At 54.4% G+C, this 24,657-nt stretch overlaps 1 protein-coding gene across 3 annotated transcripts; it reads left to right on the top strand.

Annotated features, from left to right (window-relative positions):
* Positions 1–12,723: 12,723 nt before the first annotated feature.
* On the top strand, positions 12,724–24,540 carry RNH1 (ribonuclease/angiogenin inhibitor 1). Of its 3 annotated transcripts, none has more exons than XM_082659804.1 (10): positions 12,724–12,808; positions 19,083–19,188; positions 21,764–21,934; positions 22,172–22,342; positions 22,791–22,961; positions 23,044–23,214; positions 23,307–23,477; positions 23,740–23,910; positions 24,073–24,243; positions 24,333–24,540. In XM_082659804.1, exons 2-10 carry the CDS (start codon positions 19,103–19,105, stop codon positions 24,418–24,420), a joined length of 1,371 nt encoding a protein of 456 aa, XP_082515930.1. In that variant the 5' UTR covers positions 12,724–12,808; positions 19,083–19,102; the 3' UTR covers positions 24,421–24,540. The 3 variants fall into 3 exon arrangements, with proteins under 3 accessions (XP_082515930.1, XP_082515929.1, XP_082515928.1); XM_082659803.1 differs by lacking the exon at positions 12,724–12,808 and adding an exon at positions 16,580–16,636; XM_082659802.1 differs by lacking the exon at positions 12,724–12,808 and adding an exon at positions 16,935–16,955.
* The last annotated feature ends 117 nt before the right edge of the window (positions 24,541–24,657 follow it).

The raw sequence follows: 24,657 nt of genomic DNA on the forward strand, positions 1-24,657 counted from the left end.
TCGGCTGCGGCTGTACGAGTACCCCCCCAGGTCACACTCTAAAGGGACAGAGTCACAAAAGAAGACTCCCTCTGCCGCCACATCTCCTGTCTCCGTCCGTCTGTCTCTCTCCATCTGTCTCTGTCTCTCTCCGTCTATCTTGAACTCCGCCAGCTGCTGGACTGAGCCCAGGTCACTCACTCTGGCCGTCAAGCCCTCATTACCTGGTCCCATGGTGCCACATCCAATTTCACTGTCCGTTCCCATCCGTGGAGCTAGCTGCATCGTTGTCACTGCCGGTAAGGACCCGCCCTGTGTCGTAAATGACGCTCGATGCCATGTCTGAGTCATGTGAGGTGGGCCTCAGCTCACCTCCCAGCCGATGCCCCAGGGGCCTGACTGGACGCGTGAGCCTTTCCCCTGGGGCTGCAGTGGGACCAGGAGTTTGCTTTCTCTGCTCCCTTCAGGGCAGCCCTATGAGTTCTAGCTGCTTCCATAAGGCAAGGAAAAGCAGACCGATTGGGAAGGAAGAAATAAAGCTCCCTCTTTGCATAGGACATGGCTGACTGTAGGAAATCTCAGCGTATCAACAAAAGCACGTGTAGAAGGACAGAGTGGGCTCAGCAAACCCACACATGCGTCAGCAGGCGCCTCCGTGCTCATAATGATCAGTCATCGCGTGGAAACCAAATGAAGACACCACCCCGGCTATAGTGACGCCCTGGAAAATAAGACACTTAGGACTGAACGTAACAAAATGTGGACAGAACTGCATGCTGAAAACTACAGAATGCTGATAAAAGAAATCAAAAGCCCAAATAAACAGAGAGACAGCATGTTCGTGGATTGGGCGACAACGTGGTAACCGTGCCAGCTCTCCCAACTTGTGTTCCGCCAAAGACCCTGCTGAGCGGATGAAAATATTTGCAAGCACATAACCCAATGAAGGGTTAGTTCCAGAACACAGAGAGCGCTCCGGAGACTCAACAGTAAAGCAGATATTCCAGTTAGGGAGCGGGCAAAAGACACAGCTGGACACCTCCCTGAAGACGGGCACAGCTGGCGAAGAAGCTCGAGGAAGGACGCCCATGTCATCAGCCGTGAGGGAAGGCAGCTCGGAGCCACACGAGATGCCCTCCACAGCCATCAGACTGGCTAAGGTAAAACAGGGACCGCGGCCCGGGGACAGGAACCTGCAAGCCCCACCCCAGCCCCGGAGCAGCCTGGCGGCTTCTCACTGGTTGAACACGACCCAGCGTCCATCCCAGGGAAATGAGAGCACAACGTTTACAGCAGCCTGGCTCCCAACAGCCCCTGAGTGGGGACGAGGCGCACACGTGGTCCAGCCCCGCCGCCGCCCTGTCGTCGGCAGCAGGGGGGCGACAGCCGCAACACAGCAGCGACTCGAACCAGCCCCGGCACATGCGTTCAGCACCCCTGTCCCCTCCTTGCCCTGGAGGCTCCGCCTCGTGGACAGGATGCCCGCGGCGCTCCGCGGAGGCACGGGCTCCGGGAGCTCCCCTGTGGGTCTGTGTCCTCACAGGCCTGTCTGGGGACAGAGGAGCCCGTCCTGCCTGCGCGTGGCGCGCTCTCCAGCGTCCGTCCTCTTCTAACTTTTCTCTACAGATTTCAACTTCCCACTGGTTGGCACAGAATTTTGGAGACAAGTACTAATACAGTCTGAGGGATAAAAGACTTCATTCTAGACCACGTTCCCGACCGAGTTCCAGACCTCTTGAAACCACGTCTTGGCAAACAGCTGCCCAAGTGTCCTGTTTTGGAGGTAATCGTGGGCACACGGACTCCTAGTCCTTCAGTGCTGGCCACCGGCCAGACTCACTGGCCACATGGTCATGTCCTCAAACAGCGAAATAGGAGGAAAAAGACTGTCTCTCCTCCCAGGTTCTGTGTTTATAAAACCCAGCGTCCACAGCAGATATCCAACACTGACGCCTGCAGTTCTGAGGCAGAAGTAAGTCAGGCTGAGCCAGGCGCTCAAGACAAGTTTTCTATTTATAGCCTCCTGGAGAAGAGCAATGTCTCCAAAGTGAGCCGTTAGGGAAACGCGGGCTGGGAGGTCCTGAATGGCCGCAAAAGAGTGGCCCCCGAGCGGCCCTCCGTCCTGAGGTCTGGGAGCAGAGCAGCTCCCAGCAGCCTGCCCAGGACGGGACGTCCGCTTCCGGGCACGGCGAGGCCGCCGCGTGCAGGACCGGCGCCCGGGGACACAAGGAGCTTTTCTCAAGTGCTCCACTGGCTCTGGTGGTCACTCTGCTCTCCAGGCGGCCTCCAGACCTCTCCTTGTGCTGCTGGTGGCCGTCCCCGCGCCCCGTCCACAGGGGGCCCTGTGCTGCCTCTCGTGGACCCTCAGCCACGTGGCGCCTTCCTGTGGGCTCCCCCTGCCACCCCGCGCCCGGGACACCATGACACCCTAAGTGTCCCTCATTCCGCTACATTTATTAACCACCTGCTATTATGTGTCCAGACCCACTGACTATGGAAACAGAGGGGGTTTTAGTCTAAAAGACCCTGTTCCTCTTAAAGGCCTCAGGGCATTTGGGCAGAACCAAGGCCCTTGTGGTTGGAGCAGACCCCACCTGGCAGGCCCCGGAGGGCACCACGGCCTGAGGTCTGACCACCTAGGAGGAGTGGGCAGGCCCCCTGGGCTCCCGATGCCCCCCCATCCCCACCCCCACCTGCACCCGCAATGTCCTCGAGCCAGGGGCCGCCATGCCTCAGTGCCCACTGAGACCCTGGGCGCCCCTGACCAGCACCTGCCCAGTTCTTGTCTTCCCCATCAGTTCCCGTTACAAGTGCCCACCCATACATGTGCATTTGCAGATACGCCCAAGTGTGATCTTTCCTGTGGTTTTAAAACCACGGCCTTGGGACTTCCCTGGCGGTCCAGTGGTTAAGACTCTGAGCTCTCGCCGCCGAGGGCCTGGGTTTGATCCCTGGTCAGGGAACTAAGATCCCACAAGCCGCACGAGGCGCAGCCAAAAAAAACCAAACCACAAAAAACCCCACGGCCTCTGCCTTTCCATTCTGTGGCTCCACACGGTGGCTTCTCCCACCTCTGCAGCAGGACCCCCTCCAAGAAAGCCCGTGAGGTGGTGTCTTATTTCTCCTGACCCACCGCCTGCATCTGCGTAGGATTCCCCTCGAGCCCGCTGCGCTTGGCCTGTGCGCACACTGGTTGCCGCTGGTTCATTACACGGCTCTTTACTACACACGGCTCTGCCCCCTCCTCACCCGGGCAGCTTCCCTGTTGCGTTCCCAGAGCGTAGAGCTTGGGGTCAGCCTCACGCGGTTCCGGGGCCATGCTAGTGGATGTCCAGTACACTCTCTGCACGGCCATCCCTGTGGCCCCGCGTTTCTGCCACCGCAGGCACAGCTAAACCCTTCTCCCTGCACCCTCAGCATGGATGCTCCTTTCTGTGGGATGGCCCAATTCCCCGGAGAGAAAGTTCTAGGTCAAAGATCATATATCATTTCAATTTTGCCAGATGCTGTCAGACTGCTTTCCAAACAACTATCCCTCTTGACAGTGCTACTAACATTAGGATACATATTTTTGCCTTTGATGGAGTTTGCTTTTCATGTCAAATCTATCAACTCCTTACCTAACTCCATGCTAGTAAGATTTTCTCCTATGTTTTAATCTAAACATTTTATATTTTTAGATTTTATGTTTAGACCTATGACCCATTTAAAGTTAATCTTTGCATAAGTTATACGGTTTAGATCAAAATTCTTTTCTTTTTTCACATCAATATCCAGTTGCTCCCACACTATTTATTGAAAAGACGATTCTTTCTCTGCTGAACTGCCTTTGTACCCTTGTCAAAATCAGTTCGCCAAAGGAGTGAGGGCCTATTTCTGGGCTCTAATCTGCTCTGTCCATCTGTGTGTCTATCCTTCACCCATACCACACTGTCTTCATTACTGCAACTTCAGAGTGAGTTTTTAGGTTGGGTAATGTGATTCTCACACTTTATTCTTCTTTTTCAAAATTGTTTAAGCTATTCTCGTTTTTTCCATCTGTACATGTAAATTTTAGAATCAGCTTGTCTCTGTCTACAAAAAGTCTTGCTGGAATTGTGGTTGGAATTGTAATTAATCTGTAGATCAGTTTAAGGAGAACTGATATCTTTACTATGTTGAGTCTTTCCATTCATGAACATGGTATGCCTCTCCATTTATTTGTCTTAAAATTCTTCCTTCATATGTATAACTGAATCACTGTGCTGTACACCTGAAACTAACACAATATTGTAAATCAACTATACTTCAATTTTTAACATTAAAAAAAATAATTCTAAAAAGCTAAAAAAAATTCTTCCTTCAGGATTTTGTAGTTTTCAACATACAGATCCAGTGCATGTTTTCTGGAGATTTATACCTAGTATTTGATTTTTGGCGCTACTGTAAATGTTATTTTAAAATTTTCTGGTTTCTAATTATGATCTTTCTGTTGCGATCCTGCATGCTAAGACCTTACCAAACTTGTGAATTAGTTCTACAAGTTTTTCTTTCAGAGTCCTTGGAATTTTCTACACAGATAATCAGATCGTCAGTGAATAAAGACAGTTTTATTTCTTCCCTTCCAATCTCTGTATTTTTATCTCCTTTTCACTGGGGTCGCTAAGACTTCCAGTATGATGTTGAATAAGGATGGTAAGAGTAGATTTCTTTGTTTTGTTCCTAATTTCAGGGGGAATATGTCTAGTTTTTGCCATTACATGTGATGTAAGCTGTAGGTTTTTGTAGATGACCCTTACTTGGTTGAGGACGTTCCCCTCTGTTCCATTTTACTGAGAGTTTTTATCATGAATGGGTGTTGGATTTTGTCAAATGCTTTTTTCACATCAACTGACATGGCGTGTGATCTTTTTCTTTAGACCATTAACATGATGAATTGTAATGACAGATTTCAACTAAAGAAGCAATTTTGCATTCCCAGGATAAATCCCAGTTAGTTGTGATGCATTATTCTTTATATATATTACAGGATTTGATTTGATTATATTTTGTTGAAGATTTTTGCAGTTGGCTTATGAGGGCTATTATCTGTAATTTTCTTTTTCTTTTTGGCATTCTTAGGTGTGGGGCTCAGGATAATGCTGCTCTCAAAATGTGAGTTCAGACATATTCCCTCCTGTTCTGTTTTTCTGGAAGAGACTGCATAGTATTATTGTTATTTCTTCTTTAAATATTTGGTAGAATTTGCCATTGAAACCATCTGGGCCTGGAGATTTCTTTTTCAGTAAGTGTAACTACAAATTCATTTTTTTTATGGTCACAGGACTGTGATATCGTGATTTATAATAAATATATATTTTGGTCTTCATCCCAAACCCCTTAGAATTTCCTAAGGGCAACGGGAGCATCTTTTGTTACAATATTTGGTCTTCTGGCCTCAGTCCCTGAAATCCCTCAGAGCCACGAAGTGAAATGGGTGTCTTGTTATTCATAACAAGTCTCTTTCCACCACTACTGGGTTTATGGTAAGAGGTGACTATTGGAAATCCCCTAAGGATGGGGATATTTTTGCCAGGGGAACCGACCATAATTAGAGGGTTGGAGCCTTCATGAAAACCCAAAAGGAGTGTGTTCAGAGAGCTGCCAGGTTGGTGAACCAGAAAGCTTCCACGGGCCAGGCCCTAAACTCCGCAGGGACAGAAACTCCTGTATTGGGAACCCTTCCAACCCTTCCAAACCTCGCCTTATATACATATCTCTCCATCTGGCTGTTCATTCATATCCTTTAATATCCCTTATAATAAACCCGCGATCTAGTAAGTAAACTGGATTCCTGAATTCTGTGAGCCGCTCTAGCAAGTGAATCCAACCAGAGGAGGGGGTCGTGGGAACCTCCGATCTGTAGTCAGTTCGTCAGAAGCACAGGTGAACCTGGATTGGCGGCTGAAGTGGTGTCAGTCTTGTGGGACTGAGCCCTTAACCTGTGGAAGCTGGTGCTATCTCCAGGCTGACAGAGTCAGAATTCAGTTAAACTTGTGGGACACCTGGTCTGTGAGAACCAAGTCTTTGGTGGCGTGAAAAACACACACACCCTAAGGACTACCCCAGCTATCCAGTTTATCTTGAGTGAGTTTTTTCAGTTTGTAGTTTTGGAAGAATTGGTGCATTTCATCTAAGTTGTCAAATTTGTGTGTGTGTAAGTTGTCTGTGGTGTTTCCTTCTTATCCTTTTCATGTCTTTGAGGCTTGTAGTGATACCCTCTCTTTCCTGATATTGGTAAAATATGTCCTTTCTTTTATTCTTGTCTGTATTGTTAGAGATTTATCAATATTTTGGTATTTTCAAAGAACCAGCTTTTGGTTTTACTGATTTTTCTCTGCTATTGTCAATTTTGTTGATATATATGCTTATTTTATTATTTCTTTCCTTCTGCTTGCTTTGGGTTTATTTTTATTTTTTGGTCGTCATTGTAGTTTCTTAAGGTGGATGCTTAGTTAATTCATTTGAGACCAATCTTCTTTTGTTATGTAGGCTTTTAGTGCTATAAATTTCCCTGTAAACACTGCCTTATCTGCAGCCCATAAATTTTTACATTTTATTTAGTTCAAAATACATTCTAATTTCCCCTGAGACTTCCTCTTTGACCTATGAACTATTTAGAAGTGAACAGGTTAATTTCTAAGTGTTTGGAGAATTTCATGGTATCTTTCTGTTAGCAATTTCTAGCTTAATACAATTATGTCATACTACGTGTATGTTTTCAATTCTTTTTTTTTTTTTTTTTTTTTTTTTGCGGTACGCGGGCCTCTCACTGTTGCGGCCTCTCCCGCTGCGGAGCACAGGCTCCGGACGCGCAGGCTCAGCGGCCATGGCTCACGGGCCCCGCCGCTCCGTGGCATGTGGGATCCTCCCGGACCGGGGCACGAACCCGTGTCCCCTGCATCGGCAGGTGGACTCTCAACCACGATTTAACACTTTTTTATATCATTGGTATTTATAACGTGTTATTGGTTATGCCCATGCATTTTTGAATCATTGTAAATTTGGGAAGTGCTCTGTCAAGTTTCTTCCATGTACGAGGAGCTCCCACTTTCCTGTGAAGTGACGAGTCTTTGAAGATCTTCAAGGATCTGTGGACAAGGCGCTCTGAGCCATCAAGGCCGTCAAGGCCCTCGTGGTGCCACGGCCTCACTCCTCCTCGTGATCAGATCTGGGAGGAAACCACAACTCTTCTCTTCATTCTCCTGTCTCCGTTAATTGAATCACCTGACAATTCAAGAGCCTGTCCGTGACTTCTACTTGACACGGTCTCTTCCTCTTAATGAACGGTGTGATCTCAACATTCTTCTGTTGTATTTCGTGCCTCAATGTCTGAATAATTTCTGTTGATTTCAATGCTCATCTCCAGCACTTTTGTTTCATATTTCAGTATTTAAAATTTCCCCCAGTTCTTTAACAAGTAAATTTAAGGTGGGGGACTTCCCTGGCTGGTCCAGTGGTTAAGACTCCGTGCTTCCAGTGCAGGGGGTGCGGGTTCGATCCTGGGTCGGGGAACTAATATCCCACATGCCACATGGCACAGCCAAAACATAAATAAATAAATAAATAAATTTAAGGTGGCAAAAGTCAATGTCCTTCATATTTGTGCAAATCAGGAAGATATAATTTTTTACTGATATTGAAATATTGCAAAACGTCTGTCCAAATGCAGTTAAGATGGCATATTCCTAACTCAGCTCTTCCACAGCCAGATGCCAGGTGATGCCCGCAGCTGCCTGTGCTCCATGCCACAGGGGGCGCATAATAGGGAGATACTGGAGTGGGAAGAGGCTGATTGAGTTAAAATGCTTTGTTCTGACAAATCTTACAACACATGTTGAAGAAACCCACTGCTAGGGTCCCTCCTGACGCCTGGAGGGGCTCAGGTGAGTGAGGGGTGCCAGGCTCCGCACTAAGTTGGCACCTCCCCCAGCCCCCGGCCCTCGGCAGCTGACCCTGACCCCCTAAGGAGCTTTCCTTTACCTGGTTGACCATGAAGGTGGGAATCTGTCCAGGGTCGGCCCTGGGCCTCCTCCCCACGGCTTTAAACACCCACCAGGTTGCCATGGCCTCCCTCCACTCAGGCATCTCAAAGCTGTCAATAAATCCCCGGGTGTCTCATGGGCACCCCCAAATCCACATCACCGAAATAACTCCTCCCACTGCAAGGTGGTCTTTCCTCAGCCCACCCCCGCATAAGCTGCCCTACTGTGTGCTCAGCTACTGAGGCTGACGCCGGAGTGACCCCTCCTCTCATGCCAACAGCCAGCCCGTCACCACGCTCGTCAACTATGCCTTCAGAGCACCGTGACTCCTGCCCTTCTCTTCCCACTGGACACCCTGGCCTGACCACCTCCACAATTACCCCTGATGGGTCTCCTGCTCTCGGGATAGAACCTAAGCCCTGCTCCAGGGGCCATGAGGCCATCCACACAACTTGCCGGAACTAAGGGGGCTCCCAGGTGCTGGGGGCTCTGAGGGGAGGGGGGACTGCGGGGGCTGGGGGGGCTCCGGGGGAACAGGTGTGCGCCTCGAAGTCCGTGTTGGGGGAATGCAGGAGAGGGAGTCTTGCTCCACTCGGCTACTCCTCCTTTCTGCCTCGGGCCGTGGGCCTGTGGTGGAGCTTCCATGGCCATCCTACAGCTGCCCCAGCCCTGAGCTACTACGGCAGCATAGATGGTGTCCACCTCTGACCTAGATGAGGATGCTAAACGCCCCTCTGGGTAAGCCTCTGTGCAGTGGGCATTCTGTGATGTCAGCCGCAGTTCAGGATCTGGCCGGTGTGAAGGCAGAACATGAGCCTCAGAGAGCACTGCCCCCCATTATGCCAACGCTGCCGCACCACTAATTCCCTTGTGCTCAGACGGCCAGTCAATTTAGCCAATTCCTCCTCTTCCCCCAGATGGGCTCCCTTGCCCCGCCCCCCCATCACGTGAGGTCATTCTGGACACTTCCTGCGCCTCCACCTCCGGCCCCTCCCACAGCGCCCCTTCCAGGGAGCCCCAGCCACCCCACACCTGGCTCCGCCTCCCTCCCCTCCTCCTTCCCACCCAATGCCAATTTGGGGGGCTGCCCTGATCCCCCACGTGGCCCCCTAACTGACCTTCATCACGGCCATGCTGCACCTGGAGCCCAGAGTGGTCTCTGTGCCACTGAATAAGTGGGCAAGTGGTATCTCAGAGCATACCTCATTTCAGTTAAAAAAGTAAGTCAATGTAATATTTCTCACACATTGGTGTCATTAACAGCTCCAGTAAATCCTTGTGTCTCTTTTCTAGTCTTCTCCCCAAGAGGGCAGGGTATCTCAGCCTGCATACCTGGTGTCTATGCTGAGTTGCTAACTCTAAATCAGGAACTCCTACATGCAAAGATAATGTGGTCATATCTATTCTCAGGAATATTTCTGTGCTTCCCAAGGGCTTGGAGTATAAACCCAAGTACAGGTTGCATTTCATACTCTTGAAAAGAGGGAGGTGGCCCCATTTCCTGGGATGGTGGAATAGAGGGTTCAGGTCAACCCTCTGCTGAGAAGTAAAGAGCTGGGAACAGTATCAAGACAAAACCCATACACCTCTTAGAACTCCTACCAAGACAGTGAGGAATTGTGGGGCTAAGACCCAGAAGAGGGCTCAGTCTGAGAAACGAGTCACCAGGAGTGTCTGTTGATTTGGAGACAGCAGCTGTGAGGCTGAAAAGCTGATCAAAACTTGCTACAGAGCCCAGGGGCTGTGGTAAGAAGGGTGGCCAGTGAACCCTTCAGGTTCGGGTTGGACCCTGGAAGAGCTATACACTAGAGCCAGAGTGAGCAGGAAAGAGATACGCCCCTGTAAGAAGCAAAGCTCAGCTTCAAGCGATCCCAACTCCTCAGGATGAAGGTGACCTGACGATTGCCTGTGCTCCTAGCCTGGCAGTCTGCTCCAACAGAAGATAATATCATCAGTGTGTCATCCAATCATCAAGTTCTTTATGATTTCTTAAATATAAAATGTGCAACACTCAATCAAAAGTAACCAGGCATTATCCGGAAATAAGATGTGATGAAGAAGAACAGGCAATAGAAACAGACCCAACAGAGGTGCAGATAATGGAGCTATTAGACAAGGACTTTAAAAGAAATACACTTGGACTTCCCTCGTGGTGCAGTGGTTAAGAATCCTCCTGACAATGCAGGGGACAAGGGTTCGAGCCCTGGTCCGGGAAGATTCCACATGCCGCGGAGCAACTAAGCCCATGCACCAAAGCTACTGAGCCTGCGAGCCACAACTACTGATGCTGCATGCCACAACTACTGAAGCTTGTGTGCCCAGAGCCTGTGCTCCGCAATGAGAAGCTACCTCAATGAAGAGTAGCCCTCGCTCGCCGCAACTAGAGAAAAGCCCGCACACAGCAACAAAGACCCAACACAGCCAAAAATAAATAAATAAATTTATTATTAAAAAAAAGAAATACATTTAATGTACTCAAGGAGCAAAAGGCAAGATTAACAGATGTGGGGAGGGGGAGACCTGGAAACAAAAACAAACAAATGAAAATTCTAAAAGAAATAAATAGAATAACTAAATTTAAGGACTCAATGGATAGTTTTGACAGCAGATCTAAAGATAAAGAGAGAATCGGTGAACCAGAAGGCAGGTCAAAAGAAATTATGTAGACCGAAACAGAGTCAAAGGATATAAAATCTAATAAAAAGCATAAGAGACATGTGGGTACAGTGGAAAGATCAAGCATATTTATTATTTATTTATTTAAATAAATAAATTGGGTTGGGTCCTCGTTGCTGCGCGCGGGCTTTCTGTAGTTGTGGCGAGCGGAGGGCTACTCTTCATTGCAGTGCGTGGGCTTCTCATCGTGGTGGCTTCTCTTGTTGTGGAGCATGGGCTCTAGGCGCATGGGCTTCAGTAGTTGTGACATATGGGCTCAGTAGTTGTGGCTCACAGGCTCAGTAGTTGTGGCACACGGGCTTAGTCGCTCTGTGGCATGTGGGATCTTCCTGGACCAGGGCTTGAACCCGTGTCCCCTGCATTGGCAGGCGGATTCTTAACCACTGAGCCACCAGGGAAGCCCTCAAGCATATTTTTAATTGATTCTAGATGAAGAGCAGAGAGTGAGGCATCCAAAATATCTGAAGAAATAAGAGCTGAGACTTTCCTGAAACTGATGAAAGATATCAAGCTACAGATTCTAGAAGCACAGTGAGGAACAAAAAGGATAAATACAGGGAAAAACACATCCAGGCACAGTATAGTAAACCTGCTGACTGAGAATAAAGAGGAAAGCTTTAAAGTACCCAGGAAGACATGTCATCTTCAAAGGAGTGACAATAAGAGTGACAGAAAGTATGGAAACCAGAAGACAATGGAATAACATCCTCAGAATGCTAACAGAAATAAATGCCAACCTATACATCTATACCCAGTGAAAATGTCCCTGAAAAATAAAGAATGCACAGAAAAATTTTCAGAGAAACAAAACCTGGCAGAATCCAGTTTCCTGGTTTCACCAGGAAACCCATACCAAATGAAATACTAGAAGGTGTTCTCCATGGAGAAAAAAAAAAAAAAGTGACCCCAGATAGAAGTTTGAAAATGCTAGGATTGAAGAGGGACCGAGTTTGATCCCTGGTTGGAGCACTAACATCCCGCAGCCATGCAGGAAAGAGAGAAAGGAAGGAAGGAAGGAAGGAAGAAAAGGACTCAACCAGGTGAATCAGGTAAGTTCAAAAATAACAAGAATGACATAACTTCCAGTGAATCCCAAAGGGCCCCCCACTGTGGCCAGCACATGTATGGTGGTAAACTGCACCCTCAACTTTGGGGGGTGTCTCAAAATTGACAAATACGGGTGAGAAAATGAGGGGAAAGGCACTTCCAGACCTTCCTTCCCCTCCTCAGGTGTTTTACTCAGCTTTCAATTTTATGTCCTTTGGCTGGGCACCACTTGTTTCATTCAGTCTGTGGACACCTGGCCACACCCCTCACCAGCTCCAGTCCCCGCAGGTAACCCTCTCTGGCCTGGTGCAGATAATGGAGCTATTAGACAAGGACTTTAAAAGAAATACACTTGGACTTCCCTAGTGGCGCAGTCCTTCCCCTCCCGAGTTTCCTTCCATCAGGGATTTCTGTCTGCTCTACTCACTGTTGAATCCTCAGCAGCTACAACACAGCCAGGCACACAGGAGTTACTAAATATTTACGAAGAAATGCATTTAGGTGAGGCACGAATTGTTAACATTCATTGACAGTATTAGATGAATGAAACATCACCTATAGATTACAAACGTTGCCTTAATTAACAGAGTTGCCACTTTCTTCCGAAACCAACTGTCTGTGTCTGTGTCTGACTCTCCAGCTCTAGTTGTCGGTGCTCGCAGAATCCCGACACTCAGACTTTGCTCCAAGTCAGAGAACCGACCCGCTGCACGCCACGTTAATGTCACGGCCCGGGCCCTGCTAGGCCTCATCCTCACCGGGTCCGACTTTCGAGGCCCACCTACGGCACGCGCGGGTCCGCCCATCAGTTTCAGCCGGGCTGGAGGCGGTGAGGGCACCTTGGGGACCACCGCTGGCCCCGCCCCACCCGCAGGCCCCGCCCCACCCGCAGGCCCCGCCCCACCCGCAGGCCCGCCCCTGTCCGCAGGTCCGCCCCTGTCCGCCCGCCCACAGGCCCCGCCCCTAGAGGCCCCGCCCACCTCCTGCTGCCGCGCCGCAGCGAGGCCCCGCCCCACCGCTGGTCCTGACACCGCCCCCCCGGTCGGAAGTAGGCCGTCTCCCTCCCGGTCAACAGGCCAGGGACAGTTCGTTGTCGTGTCTAGGTCAGTCACTCCCTAGGTCCATCATCGGGTGGGCCAAACAGACGGCCGACCCGTCCGGGGTCAGTCCTTACCGGCGCCGGTCTTGGTCGGGCCGCGCGTGGACGCACGCCGGGCGCCACTGAGGCCACGCAGCCCGGGGAGACGCGCGCTCGCCAGCGTGGGGCGAGGGGTCCCCTGGGCGGGGGGTCAGCCCTACTCCTTGGGCCTGTGGGGCGGGTCCTGTCGGGGGCGGGTCCAGTGAGGCGGGTCCGCGCGGGCCGAGGCCGCGGCACCGCCCAGGGAACGTCGGCGCGCTCCGATGACGTCAGGGCGTCCGAGTTCGCCTCTGCGTGTGCGCGCCGCCGCCGGCCGTCCTCCCGGGGCACTCTAGGACCTCCGGCGCGGGGCGCTGGTTCTGCGCCTGCGTGGCCTGCGTCCTGGTGGTCCGCTCTTTGGCGCCGAGCAATCTACACCAGCAAGGGCTGGCTCAGCCAGACTTTCCTTCTCAAATTGAGTAACCCCCGACCTTATTCCCCAAAAGAACCGATCCCCAGGAAGGACAGACAGCCCTGGCAGAGAGCACTCGACCGGGTGGCGCCCATAGGGTGCTGGGCCTTGGGATGGCCATGTGTCCGCCCTGCAGTTCTGTCCCGTTAGGTCACCCGAGTGACCCGGGGGAGCTGGGTGGGCAGCTCCTGTGGGAAAGAGGACATAAGTGGGACAGCACCTCGAGGGCCGCGAGTTCGGGTTGTCACAAGGTCTGGCTGAGACAGTCTAAATGTCAGCTTGTGGAGATTGGTTGACTAGATTGAATACACTCGAACGGTGACACACAGTGTGCCCACTAAAGGTTAGCTTCCATACATATCTATTCACGTACGTGTATATTCGTGTATACATATCTATTCTTAGATGAGAAATATAGCAGCTCCCTAATGCATTAGTTTCTTACTGCTACTGTAGTGAGTTGCTACAGACTAGATATTTTACAATTCTGGAGGTCAGAAGTCAGAAATGGGCTTTAGGGGGTTAAAAATCAACGTATCCACAGAATGGTTCCTTCCAGAGGCTCCAGGGGAGAATCTAGTTCTTGGCCTTTTCTAGCTTCTAGAGGCTGATTGTCTCCATCTTCAAAGCGCAGCCACTCCAACCTCTGCTTCCATTGTCACTTCCTCTCTGATTTTGACCCTTTTGCCTCTCTTTTAAGGACCCTCAGGATTACATTGGGCCTATCCAAGTAATCAAGGACAGTACCCCCATCTCAAGATTCTTAACTTTGTCATATCTGCAGAGACCCCTTTGCCATCTATGGTAACTATTGACAGGTTTGGGGATTAGGACGTGGTCATCTTTGGGGGCCATTATTCTGCCTACTATTGCTTATATTTCATTTTTATTTTTAAAACTGTGTATTGTGTGTACAGGAGGAGCAGGGGCAGATACACAGATGTCAGATCATTTGTCTCTGGAAGATGGGCATTCTTGGGCCTTTTTTTTTTTTTATCTCTTCTGGTTTTTCTACAAAAAGCACATACTGCTCCTGTGATAAAAATCATGTTAAAGTTGGTTGGCATGCCAGTGCACCCAGAGGCCTCTTTCTGCCCCCTCCCCTCTCCCTGCTGCATCCTCACCCACCCCAGCCTGCAGGAGTTTCTGCCAGAAACCCAGCACCACGCTCATCCTCCTGCATCAGGGTGGGGGAGAGCTGCGCACTGTCTTCACTCGACAACTTGTCAACTTGCACTTGCTCTGCGGGAGCTCATGGTGTCGGGCGGGGGTGGGTGTCTGTGCCTTGGGGGCCCAAACCTGCGAAGCCACTGGTCTCTCCAGGACCCCTGGCCCCACGTTGGTGGCCCTGACCCCTTACAAACTACACAAGCAAGGACTGGCCCCGCCGGATATTCTCCCCAAGTTGAGTAACCCTTCCTTTATTCCCACAACGAACCAGCCCCCAGGCAACTGGTCAGCTCCCTGAGGTTCCTTTGTTAAATTTAGAGATCTTGGTTGGTTTCAATAACTGACCATCTGGGCCACATGTGCTTTTCTCTTCTGCTGCTGTAAATTCCAGCTCTGATGTTTTTTTGTTTTTTTTGTTTTTTTTTTTTTGCTGTACGCGGGACTCTCACTGTTGTGGCCTCTCCTGTTGCGGAGCACAGGCTCCGGACGCGCAGGCTCAGCGGCCATGGCTCACGGGCCTAGCTGTTCTGCGGTGTGTGGGATCTTCCCGGACCGGGGCATGAACCCGTGTCCCCTGCATCGGCAGGCGGACTCCCAACCACTGCACCACCAGGGAAGCCCCAGCTCTGATGTTTTAAGTTTACCAATAGTGAGCCTGCGAAACCCTAGGCCGCCAACCTTGACTCCAGTTAAAGCAGAACCCTAGCCGCCTGCCCCCAACCCCCCGCCCCCTCCTCACCTCGCTCTGTGGCCCCAGGTATGCCATGTGCATTCCAACACATGTGAGTAATAAACCTTTTTTATTTCCCAAAGCTTCCTAATGGTCTTTGTTGAAGGCTGCCTTGCAATCACAAGGGCAAGTCCAGCCACGACACTGGTTATGGCTAGGCCAAGAGGGGCGCAAAACAGGTGTGTTATGAAGCCTTTAACCATCTTCCTACTGGTAGACATTTAGATTGTTTCCAGGTTTGGACAGTTGCAAAATGCTGCAAAAAGACATTTTGAACATGTCTCCTAAGCTCATGCATGAATATTCCTCTTGACCGATACACAGAAATGCAGGGGTGTGTAGTGTTTTACATAAGCCAGATGCCACGCTTGTTACCCGAAAGACGTTTCGCCTTGTGGTGAGTGTTGAGCCAAAAGACACAGCCAAGCCACAGATCCGGAAAGGAAGGGTTTATTTCTGGCTGCAAGTAAGGGGAACACTGGGGATCTTCTCCAAAGCAGTGTCTCCCCGCAGAGTCCTGGGTTCATTTGATTGAAGTCAGGAGGGTCAGAAAAGGTCATCTTCACCCCTTAGATTCCGGTAGGTCTGGTGGTTGCGGCTTCAGGCTAATCGTCACCATTGAAACAGAACCGGGAGTCTTTACAACTGGAACATTATTTTTGCTGTTGTTACTTCTCTTGTCTGATTACAGTCGTTTGTTTCTGCGTTCTTTTGTTCCCTTAAGATCATCAATTACTGAGACCTGTTCAAGGGCAAAGCATTGTGGCCCAGCTTAGATCACAAAACGGCTTAGGCCAAAAAATGGCTTCTGTTAAGAAAGCCATGCCTGGTTCTCTCTCCCAGGAAACCTACCGTATCTGCTTACACACTGACGCATTTCATCACAGGCAAGACAGATAGTTTCCATCTTTTCCTGTGTGGCAGCAAAAAGAAGTGTCTCAGATATTCGATTTCTGTGCTTTGGGAAACTCCCACGTCCTGCCTGCTGGTGGGAGGGCGCAGAGAAAGCCCCGACGGCCTCTGTCTCCTTGGGGGTGGTCGGGGCTCCCCGCGCCTGCGCCCGCATCTCCGCCTGACGCCCCCTCCCCGCAAGGTGGCCTGCCCCCGTTCTGGGCGACAAAGTGGAAAATCAAACTGGGACGTCAACTTTTACCCCCGAGTTCAGCGGAAAGCGGCGAAGGCTTAGCTGTGGGCGCTGGCTCGGCGCGCGTCTCAGAAAAAGACCCGGGGCCAAGCCGGGGAGGGATGGAGGGATGTCGGGCGGGCCCTTCCCAGGGTCTAGTGTTCTCCAGCCGGGGTTCGGTGGGCGAGGGCGACCTGGCGCGGGGCTCTGGGCCCGCCCGGCCCCCACTCTCCAAGGCCCCGCCCCAGGACGTGACCCCACCCCCTGCCCGGGCGGAAGACGCAGCTCTGCTCTCTGGTCTGCGGTGGAGGCCCAAGAGGTGAGGTCCGGGGTCGGGACAGAGCGGGAGCGGGCCGGCGAGGGGGGCGCGGCGTTTTGGGGGTCCCCCAGCCGCTGACCGCGTGGCGGACGGTCCCCGGACCCGAGAAAGTGCGGGGCCGGGGGCGCGGGGAGCCCTCTCCGCGCTTCTGAGCGGCCCGCCTCTCCCTGGAGAGGCCCCGGCCCGACCCCGCGCCGACCTCCGACCCCCGGACACATGCGGAGCCTCGGGCGGGCGTGGAGGGCGGCGGCGGCGGCGGGCTGCTCCGCGCGGACCCCGGCGCGCCCCTGCCTCCCGCCACCCCCCGCGCCTCGCAGAGGTAACCAAGCTGCGCCGGTAGCGGGGGGCGGGCCGCGGGCACCGCTCCAGGGAAGGCCCGGGCCGGATGCTGAGGCGGAGAAGACACAACTCCTGGCTTCCGGCGCGGTCTTGCGCAGCGCCCTGTCCCCGCACTTGGAAGCATTAATTAGGGGCCGTTGTTGAGATCCTGGATCCGCAACTTGGGGCCTGGGGAGCAGCCCAGCTGGTGGGGGTCCTGATTGCCAGGGAGGCCGTGGGCCGGACGTGTGCTTGTTCCTGTCCAGATCAGGCACCGTAACTGGGGGCTTGTGAGGAAGGCTGTACACGCGGCATCTTTGCGGGATGTTAACACTTTTACATGGGTTCTCAAAGGGATCCGTGTCCTCTGGAGGCTAAGACGCCCGCAGGCCAACCAAAGGGATACTCTGGGTCTAGTCAAGTCTGGGGGCTTGGGGGGCGCAGCTGCCGGGTATCAGTTTCCTACTCTGGAGAGGCGAGTCCCCTAATGTCACACTGGATTCTGGGAGGGAGCAGCCGGGGGGAGCGGTGTCGGGGCTGGAGATCCTCAGGGGCCCCTCCCCCTGATCCCTCTCTCGCGATGACTGAGGGTTCTGAGTCAGGGTTTGGGTGGCCACACCCTGGGCTGGGGGTGGGTGGCAGGCCTGGTTTTGCTCACGTGCTCTGGCCAGTGGGCTGGGCGGTCTCTCCCTGGGATGGCCCTTCCCTGGGATGGTACGGGAAGTGGCCAGTTACCCGTGCCCTCGCCTCAGTTTCTTAGTAGGCCTCTCTGCTGGGACATGAACACGCGAATCCGAATCTTACCTGATCATTGGCACCAGGGGCCTCCCAGGAGGAATGTACCTAGAGCCTTTGCCTGGGCTGGCCCTCCTCCCCGCTGTGGGCTTGAACCAGCCGGGGCCCGGCAGGGGGCATGCCCTCTTCAGCAAGGCCGGGGCTGTGCCAGGCACGTACACAAACATGAGTGAAGCATTGTTCTCAGGAATCTGGGGGTTTCGGGGAACCGGGAACCTCACATGGGTCTGAGTCATCCTGTCTCCAGAGACCTGGAAAGGCATGGCTTCCAGGCGTGGGTGTTTACTGAACTTCCTGTTGCTCTTGACTGAAAGCCCGCTCCCTGCCCCACTCCCGGGCACCCCCCAGCTCACGGCTGCCGCTGGGTTCCTCTCCTGCTGGCCCCCCCTTCAGGGCCACAGTCGGCACCCGCCCGGGGCTCTGGTTACTCATTTGTTCAGGCGCTGTGTGTGGCCCTGGTGAGGCTTCAGGGCCTGTGACCTCCCATCCCAGACCTGCTGGCCAGAGGCCTCCCTCTTTTCTCAGCCTGCTTGGTGGACTGGCTTCTTTGTGGGCTGGTCCCTGGGCTGAGCCGGGGTTGGGCAGAGGACGTGCCCTGTCCAGAGTCCCAGGCCCAGAAGGGGCTCATGGAAACAGGCGCCCCGGGCGGCCACCCATGAAGGCACCATCCGGCGCGCAGGTCGCTGGACCTGGGGTCCCCGCCCCGCCTTCTCTGTCCTGGCCAGGGCGCTTGTGGCTGGTACCCCTCAGGAACTGCCGGCTGACCACCTGACAGGGCTGCTTCAGGGCAGTGAGGCCTCAGGTGCTGGCATCCTGGGTGCGTCTGGCTTTGTGGATGCCGGCCAGGTGGGGCTGTGCGCTGCCTTCCTGTTCTCGGAGGGGAGAAGTCACAGATTGGGGCCCCTGCGCCCTCCTGGCTGGGGTCTGCACACTGTCCGGGCCCACAGGCGCCACCTCTCCCTGCCCCCCGCCACCTGTCCTTGCTGGCAAGGCAGAGGCAGGGCTTCGGGCGGTGAGCGTCGGTCTCCCCTTCCTCGGGTGGGAGGTGCCCAGGAGGCTGGGGGGTGAGAGCGGCCTCTGTCCCCGCAGCCACGTCCCCCAGCTCTGCGGTCCGTGGCAGTCTTTGCCCGGGAGCCCTCTCCCATTTCTGCTTCTGGAGGCTGACGTGGATAAAGGTGCTGAGGAAGGGAAACAAAGCAGGCGGTGAGGCTGTGGCTTCTCCTGGAATGTCCCCTGGGGTCCTGTTTGGACGTCTTCCGTCCACTGGATCTCTGGCCTGTCAGACCTTGAGAGTTTGGCTGAAATCCTCTCCTTCTCCCCTGCCTGTGTCTAGGCAACACCTCGCCTCCCACCATGAAGCTCGACATCCAGTGTGAGCAGCTGAGTGACGCCCGGTGGACAGAGCTCCTGCCTCTGATCCAGCAGTACGAGGTGGTCAGGTAGGACCAGCCGTGCCTGCGTCCCCGGGGTCATCACCCGCAGGGGGTGAGGGGTGCTCCCAGGTCACTTCATTTACAGAAGCGTGATGTAAATTTTGTATGATTTTCACGTGGCATAACATGTGACTCCTTTTGTATTTTGTTCCAACCGTTTGAATGTAAACCCATTCTGGCCCAGGCCTGGTGGGCAGAGCAACCTGGCCCAGGGTCTCCTCCGCTCGTCCCCTTCCCCTGGAAATGCAGTCGCCACAGCCGGCTCTTGTGGGCACTGCCTGTCCTCTGCCCCTGCCGGGCTGCGGGCTGGGAATCCAAGTCCAGGCTGACTTCTGCTGTTGAGGCCCTCAAACCCGCAGGTTCCTCAGGGCTCACGAGCAAGAGATGAGTGCCTGCCTGCTTATCTCTTTTTTTTTTTGGATTTAAAAATATTTTATTTTTGAATAGGTAAGACATATGGTACAAAATCAAAAAGACACAAAAGGGAATACAGTGAAAAGTCTTACTCCTGTGCCCAGTCCACTCTGTTGCCCTCTGCATCAACTACCCTTGTTTCTAAGAATTTAGCCCCCAGGTATAATTCCGTAGATATAATGTGAAATAACATATGCACAAGAATGTTCATTACAGCATTATTTTTAATAGCAAAAGATAGGAAACAATGGAAATATCCATTAATAGGGGACTGATTAAATCAGTTATGATATATCTGTTCAGTGGAGAAGTATACGGTTATAAAATAGCATGAGACAGCCCTTGATGTGCAAGTGTGTATTAAGTAAAAAAAGTGCAGAACAGCATGCACAGTATGCCATTTGTGTTTCTAATACAAGGAAGCATGTGTATACGCGTGAGTATCTTGGGAAGGGCCAGCAGGAAGGCGAGGGCTGGGAGGAAGAGCAGTGGGAACAGCGTTTAAGAAGGTGCAGTGCCCGAAGGGTACACTGAGGAATGGTGAGCTCTCCGAAGTACGGCGTGTGCGGCGGAGCGGCAAGGGCGAGGCTAGCAGATTTCCAATTCTTTTCCCCTCGGTTTTAGACAAACAGCAATAGCAGCGTAGGCTTCACTTTGTTGTATAACCTTCCTTTTTCCCTTAATCTATTTTGGAAATCTTACCCAGGCATTTAGAGCCACTTTTTTTTCTTATTAGGGCTCCAAAGCAATTAATTGCTTCTAACCTTTTGTTATTATAAACAATGCTATGATAAATAGCTTCTTACATGTGTCATTTTACTTTTTTTTTTTAACACCTTCATTGGAGTATAATTGCTTTACAGTTTCTGCTTTATAACAAAGTGAATCAGTTGTACATATACATATGTTCCCATATCTCTTCCCTCTTGCGTCTCCCTCCCTCCCACCCTCCCTATCCCACCCCTCTGGGTGGCCACAAAGCACCGAGCTGATCTCCCTGTGCTATGCGGCTGCTTCCCACTAGCTATCGGTTTTACGTTTGGTAGTGTATATATGTCCATGCCACTCTCTCACTTTGTCACAGCTTACCCTTCCCCTCCCTGTGTCCTCAAGTCCCTGCTTATCTTTCTTCTTTTGAACTTACTTGAAATAGTTTTATGGAATAGTTTTATGGAAGGTTTATGGAAGAGTCACAAAGACAGTGCAGGGTCCCCCGTGCCCCGTCGCCTGGGGCGCTGGTCAAAGCTAAGAGCCCGACACGGCCGCCTTGACTCACGTCACCGGCTTTTCCGTGCGTGTCCTCTCCTGTTCCCGGCTCGTGCGGGACCCGCCACGGCATCATCGCCACGTCTCCACGGCCCCTCCTGTCTGTGATGGTCCCTCCGTCCCGCCTTGTCCTTGGCCACCTGCCTCTGGGGTCCGCTCACTCGGGCTCAGGTGAAAGGGCCTCCGGCGTCTTCTCAGGGTCGAGTCACACGTTTCGGCCACAGACAACACAGAAATGACGTTGTGTCCTGCCTGGCGTATCGTATCGTGGGAGGTGTTGTCACAGCGGTGCCATGTGGTCGCCCCTAATGGTCGCCGTGACCACCTGATGCGGGTGCCTGCCACTTCTCGGCGTGACACCCCTTCAGACTCTGCTCACGTCCTGTTTCTGCTCGGACTTTTTGCCTGTTGATCGTCGCAGCTGTTGGTGGGTTTTTGGCCTGAAGTGTTCCTGGGACTCTGCCTCACTGGGGTTTTTAATGTTTTCATTCCTTCCACATTTATCACTTGTCATTCTCTGAGGAAGAGCTGGCTTTCCTTCCACCTGTATTGACTCAGTGGTTCACTTAATCGGTGGACGTGATCCTGGGTCAGGGTTTGGCACGTTCCACGCTGGCCTCTCCGAGCCTCTTCAGCCGGGCTCTGCCCTCGAGCTGCCGCCTCCAGGTTTGGTTTCTCTCCTGGGGGTGGAGGGGCACTTGTGCCCCCTGACCGTGTCCCGGGGAAGATGCGGAGATACGCGTCCATATAGGTGCCAGTATCTTAACAGTTTTTACGAGACGATCCACGCGCTTTTTCTCTTTCATTATAAGATGTGTTGGTTGTGACCCACCTCGTCGAGTTCTTGGCCCAAGAATGGGTCACAACCTGCTGTGTGAAGTGACTGAGTGTCTGTCTGCAGGCTGGACGACTGTGGCCTCACGGAGGTGCGGTGCAAGGACATCGGTTCCGCGCTCCGGGCCAACCCCTCCCTGACGGAGCTCAGCCTCCGCACCAATGAGCTGGGCGACGGCGGCGTGCACCTGGTGCTCCAGGGCCTGCAGAGCCCCACCTGCAAGATCCAGAAGCTCAAGTGAGCCATGCCGGTCACTCCTGGGCTCTGGGCCCTGAGGCACACCTGAGCCCTCTCGCGGCCCCCACCCCGCATCTCCTCCTGCAAGGCCGGCTGCCTGGCCTCCCCCGTGGGGATGTGTGTGGTGGCGGCAGTTCTGTGTCCGCCTTGCTTGGGCTCCAGCAGATGGAGGGTGGCTCGTCTTGCGTGGGAGCCGCAGCCGGCTCGTGGGGCCCGCTGACGGCCACGTGTGTCCAGCCTCCAGAACTGCTGCCTGACGGAGGCCGGCTGCGGGGTCCTGCCCGGCGTGCTGCGCTCCCTGTCCACCCTGCGGGAGCTGAACCTCAGCGACAACCCGCTGGGTGACGCCGGCCTGCAGCTGCTCTGCGAGGGGCTCCTGGACCCGCAGTGCCACCTGGAGAAGCTGCAGTGAGTGTGCACCCCACCCGGGGCCCTGAGGTGCCCGCACCCACCCGTCCCCTGGGTTTCGGCTGTCTGCCCTGGGCAAGCCCCCTCCCCAGCTCATCGGCTGCAGGGAGCTTCGAGGAGGGGCTCTTCCCTGAGGCTGGGGTTGTGGCCTCTGAAAGCAGCTGGCAGCTGGCCTGTGACCCCGAGTGAGCACACAGACGGGGTCAGCCACAGAGGGAGGAAGCCAAGCCGGAAAGCCCCAGCTCGGGCTGGGTGTCTTTCTCCTGGGTCTCTGGGCACCCGCCACCCAGGGAGATGGCCCCTCGGCCACTGCCGTGCTGTCACCGCCAGGCAGCCGTCCGGTCTCCGCAGGCCTCACGGCTGGGGTGGGAAAGGAGACCCAGACCGGTGCCCCCTGGGCCAAGCCGCATTCCTGCGGCCGAGGGGCTGACTGCCCGCCCGCCCCCAGGCTGGAGTACTGCAACCTGACGGCCGCGGCCTGTGAGCCCCTGGCCGCGGTGCTCAGGGCCACACGGGACCTGAAGGAGCTCAAGGTGAGCAATAATGACCTGGGCGAGGCTGGCATCCGGGAGCTGTGCCGGGGCCTGGCGGACTCCGCCTGCCAGTTGGAGGCACTCAAGTAAGCTCCGGGCTGGGGCTGGGGGGCAGGGCGGGGGCTGGGGGGGGGGCGCCCCAGCTCCTAGCGCCTCTCGTGCCCCCAGGCTGGAGAACTGCGGCCTCACGCCGGCCAACTGTAAGGACCTGTGTGGGATCGTGGCCTCCCAGGCCTCGCTGAACGAGCTGGACCTGGGCAGCAACCCGCTGGGCGATGCAGGCATCGCGGAGCTGTGCCCTGGGCTGCTGAGCCCCGGCTCCCAGCTCAAGACCCTCTGGTGAGCTGGCCTCCGGCTGGGCAGACAAAAACTTGGGGGTGGCAGGACGCATTGGGAGCCTCTCTGTGCTGACGGGGGACTCACCTCTGTAGGCTCTGGGAGTGTGACATCACCGCCAGTGGCTGCAGAGACCTCTGCCGCATCCTCCAGGCCAAGGAGACCCTGAAGGAGCTGAGTCTGGCGGGCAACAGTCTGGGTGACGAGAGCGCCCGGCTGCTGTGCGACAGCCTGCTGCAGCCGGGCTGCCAGCTGGAGACCCTGTGGTGAGGGGGCCGCGTGGCACCAGGGGATGGGAGGGCCCATGCAGAGGATCCTGGGTGGCCCGGGGGGGCCAGCGCCGGGGGCTGGCGAGGTGCAGGTGCCCTCGGGGGGCGGGGGGGGGGTGTGCGCCGAGGTGGAGCCACTGAAGACAGGCAGAGACTCGGTGGCGGGGGCGGGGCGCTGGCGCTCAGATCCCCAGGGCCCTCCCGGGGCACCCCAGTGGCGTGGGCCACGGTGGCCCCAGTCCCCGTCTGCCGCCCGCAGGGTGAAGTCCTGCAGCCTCACGGCCGCCTGCTGCCACCACTTCGGCTCGATGCTGACCCAGAACAAGCGTCTCCTGGAGCTGCAGCTGAGCAACAACCAGCTGGGCGACTCGGGCGTCCAAGCCCTGTGCCAGGCCCTGTGCCAGCCCGGCGCCACACTGAGGGTGCTCTGGTGAGCCTGCTCGGGGGGGCGCCCCGTCCGCCCGGGCTGAGGGTGGGGACAGCTAAGACTCAAACCCGCCCCCTTGCGCTCCATGATCAGGGCCTGGGCCCTGGTTGCACAGCCACCTGGGGGCGCACCCTCCACCTGACCTCGGCCCTGCCCTCCGCCCAGGCTGGGGGACTGTGACGTGACAGACGGCGCCTGTGGAGGCCTGGCCTCGCTCCTGCTGACCAATCGCAGCCTGCGCGAGCTGGACCTGAGCAACAACGGCCTGGGTGACGCCGGCGTCCTGCAGCTGCTGGGCAGCCTGGAGCAGCCCGGCTGCGCCCTGGAGCAGCTGGTGTGAGTGGCCCTGGGGTGCGGGGGACAGGCGAGGCACACGGGGCGGGGTGGGGGGTGTTGCTGCTACCTCACCCCCTCCCTCCCTGCAGCCTGTACGACATCTACTGGACGGAGGTGGTGGAGGAGCGCCTGCGGGCCCTGGAGGGGAGCAAGCCCGGCCTGCGGATCATCTTCTGACGCCCCTCCCCAGACGGCCCTCCTCCCACGAGGAGTCCTGGCTTTAACCGAGAGAAGAGCTTAAATCAGCTTATTTTTGGGAGAGCATTTTAGGCACTTTATTAAAACGCTTTTCTGGCAGGAGGGGTCTTTGTCTGTTCTCGTGGTCCCCACGAGGCTCTGGTGTCAAGGGGGTGATGTTTTCGTGAGCACCACAGACGTAGCAGCCTTAGGCAAGTCAAGTCGGGGGTCCGGGCC

Source organism: Grampus griseus, assembly GCF_964374135.1.
Source record: "Grampus griseus genome assembly, chromosome: 8".
Taxonomy (NCBI): domain Eukaryota; kingdom Metazoa; phylum Chordata; class Mammalia; order Artiodactyla; family Delphinidae; genus Grampus; species Grampus griseus.